Source organism: Octopus bimaculoides, chromosome 3, assembly GCF_046866305.1.
Source record: "Octopus bimaculoides isolate indiv1 chromosome 3, ASM4686630v1, whole genome shotgun sequence".
NCBI classification, from domain to species: Eukaryota; Metazoa; Mollusca; class Cephalopoda; order Octopoda; family Octopodidae; genus Octopus; species Octopus bimaculoides.
The window spans coordinates 130,888,824-130,898,823 of NC_142930.1; the positions used below are offsets into that span (position 1 = coordinate 130,888,824).

The 10,000-nt window shown below is 40.7% G+C and overlaps 1 protein-coding gene across 2 annotated transcripts in view; it reads right to left on the minus strand.

Annotated features, from left to right (window-relative positions):
• Positions 1-10,000, minus strand: part of LOC106875592 (ceramide glucosyltransferase) — a 316,652-nt gene that overhangs the window by 25,966 nt on the left and 280,686 nt on the right. For both annotated transcript variants that reach the window (XM_089349636.1, XM_089349637.1), the window contains 2 exons: positions 2,162-2,274; positions 1,258-1,399 (listed from right to left, as the gene is read on the minus strand). In XM_089349636.1, the coding sequence (XP_089205762.1) occupies positions 1,258-1,399; positions 2,162-2,274 (255 nt within the window). The remainder of the gene's footprint in view (positions 1-1,257; positions 1,400-2,161; positions 2,275-10,000) is intronic.

The following is a 10,000-nucleotide window of genomic DNA, read 5'->3' on the forward strand; positions in this document are numbered from 1 at the left end:
GTACAAGGTAGGGTTTTATACAAATATACTGTGAAGGCACATGGCTTAGTGGTTAGGGCATTCGGATTATGATCGTAAGGTCATGAGTTCAATTCCTGGTGATGCATTGTGTCCTTGAGAAAGACACTTTATTTTACATTGCTCCAGTCCACCCAGCTGGCAAAAATGAGTAGTACCACTATTTCAAAGGGCCAGCATTGTCACACTGCTGAATCTCCCTGAGAACTACGTTAAGGGTACACATGTCTGTGGAGTACTCGGCCACTTGTACGTTAATTTCATGAGCAAGCTGTTCTGTTGATTGTATCAGCTGGGACCCTTGCCGTAACCAATGAAGTGCTCCTTTTTACAGAGTTGTGGTCTTGCATCGTTTCATATGAAAATGCTTACTTAATCTTTAACCATAATCATCTTTAGTCTGTTCAAAACAATCAGGTATCTTAATCAGTGATGCAGAAAATGTATCACAGATTAAGTTTACCAAGAACTCTGCATACAGCCCTGTCCTCACAATTTGTATGGTTTACCATACTGGCATAAAATATTTCAAGCGAAAATGAGTGACCAAGCTGGACAGCAAGAGCATGAACTAACAGGTGAGAGGACTGTTAGACAGGTGAGAGAACGGTCAAACAAGTGAGAGGACAAACTAATAGGTGAGAAGACAAAGAGACAAACAACTAAGCAGGTGAGGACAACCAAATAGGTGAGAGGACAATCCAACAGGTTATAAGACAAACAGGTGAAAAGACAAATAAACAGGTGAAAAGACAACTAAACTAGTGAGAGGATAACTAAACAGTTGAGAGGACAGCTAAACATATGCCTGTGTGTCCATGTGTGTGTAAATGTGTATTCATGTCTTGGCATCACCATCATACAAGCAATGTTGTTTGTTTCCAGTCTTCTGTGGAAAACATATTTGGCAAAGGGGAAATATTACTTTGCTTGGAAACAGGTGAGGGTTGGTGACAGAAAAGACATCCAGCCATAGAAAATCTGCTTCAACAAATTCTGTCTGACCCATGGGAGCATGGAAAAGAAGACATTAAATGATGATGATGATGGTGATGGTGATGATGATCACACACACACACACACACACACACACACACACACACACACACACACACACACACACACACTCACATGCATGTTTGTGTGTGTGTGTGCCATGTATGCATATGCATACATCCTTATTTTGGCAATGTTTGAGATTGGAATGTCTCAAAAGCAAATGGAAGTAATTCTACCTACCTGTGGGTAACATATTTTGAAGTGACTCTCTATGTTCTCCTCCAGAAGCGGATCAACTCCCATCAATGGTTTAATCACAGATACTCCAGGCAGTTCGTCATGCTCTAATAACGGGTTTGTTTGTTGGTATAAACAAAGGCGGCTAACATAGAAAGAAAGGGATGTAATCAAGACATTATAACAACCCAAAATCAATACCTCATCAATGGTATTTAAACCAATACATAAAATAAACTGAAATACATAAAACCATCAACAGGAGATTTAATTTTTTTCTTAAATGCCTGAACTAGGCTGTTGCTTGATATTGATTATAATCACCTACCCAGGAAATTTCCATCATATTTTATGATGGCATGGGTTGGACAGTTTGACTGAGGTTTGGAGAGCCAGTGGCTGCACCAGCCTCCAATCTGATCTCGCAATGTTTCCACAGCTGGATGCCCTTCCTAAAGCCAACCACTCCAAGAGTGTAGCGGGTGCATTTTATGTGCCACCAGCACAGGAGCCAGTCAGGCAAGCCTGGCATCAGCCACATTCGGATGCTGCTTTTTACATGCCACTGGCATAAGAGCCAGTCAGAGGGTACTGGCATCAGCCACATTCAGATGGTGTTTTTTATGTGCTACCAGCACAGGAGCCAGTCAGGGGGCACCTGATGTTTCTAATGAAACTTTATTTGTGTGCCTACATTTTCCAATAAATTCTGCTAAGTTATCTTTATTTTATCTCTCTGAATTTTTCAAATAGTAAGGATAATTCATGGACACCGTGTATATCAAATGACAGCCAATTATTTAGTTCTGTCAGGCCATCCATTCAATGATTGATTGGACAGTTTAATTTTGCTTTGGAATTGATTAGAAAACAGTAAAGAAATGTTTCAGAAAAGACACCAACTTACCCACTGAACAAGGATACCATCAGGGCAAAGGCAGTGAAGAAATAGATTATTAAACCAATTAATCCAAAGAAGAACAAAACATAAGCATACACCTGCTCTTCCATTACTGACCACTGAAAAAGAGAGAAATTTTAGATTAGGACACAAGGGGACGAGTCAGTCCTCTAGTAAAGACATACATCTAATTAGTGTAATGAAGGAAACAAATACAGCTAATTAGTATCATGATAGAAACAATACAAAAGATAAATAATGACAACCATATATAAAACATAACACAATATTGATTTCTACTGATTAGGTAGAAGGTTAATTGTTATTTGTGTTGAGAGTTGGTCAATTCGATTTCAGGTTTAGGACTATTAGGTGGTAAGTTCATTGGCCCCAGGAGGATAAAAAAGGAAAGTCAAATTTGACAAGATTTGAACTCATATACAAAATACACTGAACTAGATCTAGTAGTAACATGAAATACCTGGCACTGCACTTTACAGTTTGCTCAAACACACTACATTTGCTCACACATACCACAACTCATACAGCAAAACAGCAATTATACAATGAAATATTTACTGTATTTGCCAGTGTATAAGACATGTATTCTCTATTTTCAAGTATATCCAAAAATTGTCCTGTATCTAATATGGCCATATTATAGATGGGGGACCAAATGTCAAAGGCTATGGAGCTTCAAGGTACAATAATTCATCGTCATCGTCATTATCATCATCGTCATTATCATCATCGTCATTATCATCATCGTTTAACGTCCGTTTTCCATGCTGGCATGGGTTGGACAGTTTGATTGAGGTCTAGAGAGCCAGCGGCTGCATCAGACTCCAATCTGAACTAGCAATGTTTCTACAGCTGGATGCCCTTCTTAATGCCAACCACTCTGAGAGTGTAGTGGGTGCTTTTTACGTGCCACTAGCACAGGAGCTAGTCAGGTGGGCCTGGCATTGTTCATGTTCGGATAGTGCTTTTTACGTGCCACTGGCACAGGAGCCAGTCAGAAGGCACTGGAATCAGCCACATTTGGATGGTGCTTTTTACATGCCACCAGTATAGGAGCCAGTCAAGCAGCCCTGGCATCGATCACATTTGGATAGTGCTTTTCACAAGCCAACGGCATGGGAGCCAGTCAGCAGGCACTGGCATCGGCCATGTCTGGATGGTGTTTTTTACATGCCACCAGCACGGAAGCCAGTCAGGCGGACCTGGCATCAACTACGCTTGGATGGTGCTTTTTATGTGCCACCAGCACGGAAGCCAGTCAGGAGACACTGGCTACAGCTATGATTTTGGTTTTACTTCACTCAACAAGTCTTCTCAAGCAAATCATATCACCTGATGCATCAAGGGTACTCTTAAATGGGCTGGACATGCAACACTGGCATCGACCATGGCTACAATCTTACTTTAGTTACTGGGTAAAATATTGAAAGTAAGTTAAATTATCACAAATATCAGCAGTTATGTCAAGAGGTCACATCATCTCATTATACCCTCCTTTGCCAGATATGTGTCTTACATTAATTAATGACTGCATTACCTTTAAGAACTACTTTTAATTATCTAAATGTAAATTCTCCCAGAACAGTGACAGGAATGTTAAACTTTCATCTGCTTCTCAGCTATTTGCAAGAAGTGGATGATAACAAAACCATAGAAGTGGTGTGTGACCCTGGTGGCTGATTGTGGTAACACAAAACATCACAGCCTGAAATATGTGTTTTACATTTCATATGGCAAATCTCTTGACCAAAATATGAACAACTAAAAGAAGATAAAACTGGAATATCGTATTTGTACACCGTCATTTATTTATGATAAGTTTATGATTTCATACTTTATTCCAGTATGCTGTCACAGAGTTGTATTTAAATACACTGAATCATACATTCCCCCCCCCCCTACAAAACCACTTTAAAACATCTTTCAATAAGTATATGAGGGAACACATTACTTCTTTTTTTTTTTTTAATCTACAAGTAAAATAGGAGTGTTTCTTATGCCAGAGTGTGTCTTAAACACTAGCACATACAGAAGATGCTTTTCTACTGAATGTATCACAGAAATATTAAACCCTTGGTGGTCCTACATATTTCAGGATATCTTAACAAAAAAGATCTACAGAGATCTTGGGTACTATACTTTCTTATTTTATTCTAACTTATATAAGAAAAAGCTGAAATGATTTCCTATTATTTTGTGCAATATCAAAGAAAATTTGGACTCAGCACAGAGGCAATACCATACATAGCCAATGAGGGTTATCTGAGGCATGGTTATTGCTAGTTGGACACTATCATCATCATCATCATCATCATCATCATCATCATCATCATCGTTTAACGTCCGCTTTCCATGCTAGCATGGGTACGTCAAGTGTCAATATAGGGAAGTGGTATAGTACTCCCACTTGTGTGTCAACCATTATGATTCCTATTATCAGTTTGATGAATGGACAGCTTGGAATTAAATATCTTAGTCAAGGAAATGGAACATGAATTGGTGTGTAGTGACACTTTTATAGCAGACGACTGTTATATGTTCAATGTCCGGAGTTTTATCCACACATGCGCAGGGACTAGTTCCGGAAGGAATACAGGAAGAGTCTCATGCGCATGTGTAGAGTTCGACACCCAAGCTTTCGCGCCTTTTCTCAGCCTCTTCGTTGACTGATCTCCGTCGAGCCAAGACGTCCAACAGAGCTCTCTCACATCTCAGCACCAGAGCTTCACAAATAACCACGAACTTCATTCAGAAGGCGTCTCAGTAACCGAAGGCGACAAGTTACCGAATTCCCTCCAAGCGTGAGCCGAATTCCACTGTAAATAAATATTGTTGTCAGATTCCGCGGTTGGTGCTGTCTTACACCACACCGTAGATGGAGACATACACCCTTTGGCTTTCTTTTCTTGCCAACTAAAGCCTGCCGAGCGCAGATATAGCACTTTTGATCGCGAGCTATTAGCAATCTATCTGTCAGTTCGACATTTCCAACATCAGCTCGAAGGACGGGAGTTAGTGATTTATACTGATCACAAGCCCCTCACTTTTGTTCTGTCCTCTAAAACGGACAAACTCTCTCCTCGTGCTTTTCGTCACCTGGACTTTATTTCACAGTTTACAGGTGACATTCGTCATGTGCCAGGGAAAGAGAACATCCCAGCTGATGCTCTTTCGCGACTCCCTGTGCATTCTATTTCCACTCCCGCGGAAATTAATTTGCTAGCAATTTCACAGGAGCAACCTCCTTTGTCGAGTTTAGACTTAACTTCGCCAAAGTACCATACTTGTAAGTTTGCCTATCTTCCGCTCCCTTCCTCTGAAGGCTCTATTTTGTGTGACACTTCCACTGGTTCTCCCAGGCCCTTAGTGCCTGAGAACCATCAACGTTCTGTTTTTAACGCCCTTCATTCCTTGTCACACCCGGGCATCTCTGCAACAGTCAAACTTATTACAGCTCGGTTTTTTGGCCCAACATGCGGTGGTCGATTACCACTTGGGCACGCTCTTGTTTGAAGTGCCAGAGTGTAAAAGTTCACCGGCACGTTCGTGCCCCACTTGGACGATTTCCATCCACCGAGGCCCGTTTCCGTTACGTCCACCTTGATTTGGTTGGACCATTGCCAGTGAGTCGCGGGTTCTCATATCTGTTAACATGTGTCGATCGGTTCTCCCGCTGGCCAGAAGCCATTCCTATAGCTGATATTACTTCTGAGACTGTCGCTCAAGTTTTCGTGTCTGGCTGGATTTCTCGGTACGGTGTACCGTCCAGTGTGACCACAGATCGTGACTGGCAATTTGAGGCCGTGCTTTTTCGTGAATTATCACGAATCTTGGGGGTGCATCGTATACACACCACCAGCTACCATCCCGCTTCTAATGGGATGGTGGAGCGATTTCATAGGCAACTTAAGGCTGCTTTACGCGCCTCGCCCAACCCGCAGTCTTGGGTTGAATTTCTTCCGGTCGTCCTCCTTGGATGCCAGACTGCGGTCAAAGCTGACCTGGGGTTCTCCGCGGCGGAGCTTCTTTACGGTACCACACTGGCATTGCCTGGTATGATGGTGGTACCAGACTCGTCACAACCACCTCATCCAGAGTCTTATGTTACTCGGTTGCGGGAGTATTTCTCCAATCTTCCAACTATGGGTCCCAGACAACAGTCACCTCCCTCTCAAGTGCCAGCAGACATTGAGTCTTGGTCTCATGTATTCATTCGGGATGATTCTGTCAAAGGACCCCTTGTTTCTCCCTATAAAGGACCCTTTCGTGTGCTTTCTCGCACTCCAAAGTTTTTCCAGGTCGACGCTAATGGTCATACAGAGGTTGTGTCTGTCGACCATCTGAAAAAAGCGTACCTTGAAAAACCCTCAACTTCCGTGGACGACGTGCCCATTTTTCAAACACTGCACACACCACTGTCAACATCATTACCACCACACACACCACTGTCAACATCTTTACCAATCCATACACCAACATCAACACTATCACAAGAGCATACACCAGAAATCACTCCACCTTCGTCGTTGCGACGAAACTCAAGTGACCCTTATGTCACTAGATCTGGCAGGACAGTGCATTGGCCAAAGAAACTGGCAAAGACTATTTACGTTTAACTTATTGTGTTTCATTGGACAAATTCAGTGCTTTCCTATTGAACATTTTCTTTCCTTTCAGGAAAACAAAAAGAAAAAATCAGACTTTACATCGCGTGATTCCAGTTTCCTGGACAGGTGTCATCACGGTTGTTTGTCATTGTCAATTCTTTTGTACATGCATGCATGTATCTCACAATTGTACATCATATCTTTTTGATTTTCGTTATATATATTTGTGCCACATCCTGTGGGTGTTTTTTCGGTAGCCATCTTGCCTCAGGCGTCCCTCCAAAGTTTCTATTTTCGTGCTTTCGGCACTCGAGGGGGAGCCATGTAGTGACGCTTTTATAGCAGATGACTGTTATATGTTCAATGTCCGGAGTTTTATTCACGCATGCGCAGGGACTAGTTCTGGAAGGAATACAGGAAGAGTCTCATGCGCATGTGTAGAGTTCGACACCCAAGCTTTCGCGCCTTTTCTCAGCCTCTTCGTTGACTGATCTCCGTCGAGCCAAGACGTCCAACAGAGCTCTCTCACATCTCAGCACCAGAGCTTCACAAATAACCATGAACTTCATTTAGAAGGCGTCTCAGTAACCGAAGGCGACGAGTTACCGAATTCCATCCAAGCGTGAGCCGAATTCCACTGTAAATAAATATTGTTGTGTTGTTCAGAATCTGCGTTCCGTTGTTTCTTCTAGAAATTTAATGTACGGAAGCGGTACACACCTAATGGTGTATAACCACTTTCCTACAGGTGTTTTCTTAATATTGGATTCTATTGACATTTTTACTTAGGCACAAGACCAAATTGTTAAAGAAGACAACTGATAGCAACCAATTTACCTCAATACACCACTGGTATTTATTTTAACAACTCTGAAAGAAAGACAAATTCAAACCCTGCTAATTTTAAATTGAAGTGAAATGAATGTGTGACAACGATAAGCTGCAATTATGGAGAAATTCTGTATATGTTATTCTGGTTGTTACTTTTCAAACAAATTTATTTCACCTAGCTCTGAAATATATTGTGTTTTTTAATACCATACATCTTTAAAGGGATGATTCTCAGGCAAAAAACTGCAGCTTCTGGCATTTAAACGACACACATATGTTAAGCATGAGGTTTTGATAATGTCTAAATTATAGAACTACTTTTATTGCATATTTTGAATCTATTATTTAATTACTAAATATTATTAATATCATAATGGTTTCCAATTGTAGCACAATGCCAGCAATTTCGGGTGAGTGGGTAAGTTAATTACATCAACCCATGTAGTAAAGATTGCCAACATAACAAGGCAGTCCTGTTTTAGCATGAATGTTGCTGTAATTTTGCGCCAGGAGACATTGTCTCCAGCTAGCTACATGACACGATCTGTATCCTTATATTTTCAAACAAGGGACTGCCATGTTATGCTGGCAAACGATCTTTACTACAAAGTACTGTTGTTGAATATCTCTCATTGTGAAATAAAAAAAAAAAAATAGTACATCAACCCATGTTCCACAGGTACTTATTTTATTGAGAAATAATTAAAATATAAAAAAATATAAATACCTATCAGCCACAGAAACATGATACGCTGAAGAGTCCACAATATAAATTTACATATATTAACCAGAAAAATCTGCCATGTACTGAGGGCACGATAGGTGACCCATGATATGGCAGGTGATTACTGACTATAGACAACAGCGTATAATATATTCACTGATACTGCAGAAAACTTGCCTGGCTGAATAAAAATTCAGTGTACACAACTGAAACAGCATTAAATTAAAATAATCATCTGTGTATCATAATGTATAAATACCATTACAGGTGCATGGTTTAGTGGTTAGGATACTTGGCTCATAATTGTAAGGTACTGAGTTCAATTCCTAGCAGCATGTTGTCTCCTTGAGCAAGACACTTTATTTCACATTGCTGCAGTCTACTCAGCTGGCAAAAATTAGTTGTACTTGTAATACGAAAGAGGCCAGCTTTGTCACATTCTGTGTCACACTGAATTTCCCTGAGAATATATTAAGGGAATAAATGCCTGTGGAGTGCTCAGCCACATGCATGTTAATTTCATGAGCAGGCTGTTCCACTGATTGGATTATCTGGAACCCCTGTCATCATAACCAATGGAGTGCCAGTTTATAAACACCACTGCAAGGTATGATGCTGCAGTTTTTGTTTGAAAGAAAGTTTCTTCATAGACATGTTGCCATAGATATGGTGCCACATAAAAAGCACCTGTGCCGGTGCCACATATAAAGCACTCATGTTGGTACCATGTACAAAGCACCCAGTACACTCTGTAAAGTGGCTGGCATTAGGAAGGGCATCCAGCCATAGAAACCATGCCAGAACAGACAATTGGAGCTTGGTGCAGCTCTCTGGCTTGTCAGCTCTTGTCAAACCATCCAACCCATGCCAGAATGGAAAATATACATTAAATGATGATGACAATGAGGAAAAGCAGTGTAGATCAACAAAAATATGATAACAAAAGAGTTGAATATCAGGGTGTGGCTTCAAGGAGATTTTATCTACTCTTTCTTGCAAGCCATTTAACTATGCAAACATTCTCTCACGTGTGTTACACTTGCTACTTGAGTTAATGGAAGAAAACAGGTTATGAAGCATCAGTATGGCAAGCACTGCACATGTTTATCTTTTTTATCCAAATAGAAAGGGGACGCAACATCTAGAATGTTCTGAAAGAAGTCTGCTATAATAGCAATAAACAATAGCAAAAAGGGCCGACAGAACATGAGGGTGTGCTGAGGGACCGAAAATTTTCAATAAAGAAAGATTTATACACCAAGCAGATGTTTTCCAACTCAGCATAATCTAGGATGTTTGTAATAAGTATTTTTATACAATAGAGAATAAGGGAGAGTACTGTTAACTTTTAGAGGTCCTCCCAGACTTGGATATGGAAGAGGTTTATTTTGTTTAAACACCCATAGGTTTTTGTTTTTATTTCTTTAATTTTTTTTTACACCTGCTAAGTCTGAAGAAAGAGGCATTGTCTTTGTCCTTTGTAGGCCCATCAAGACCAGTGAACTCATTACTATTAATGTTCTGTTTGAACTGCTGTGAGTCAACATTTTCAGTAAAGACATAAGGTGGTGGAAGGTATTCCAGATGATCGTGTTCTGGGGAGGAAGGACTGGCATAGTGGTGAGAACAAGGCTTGGCAAATTGGCTACAACAAGGATGACA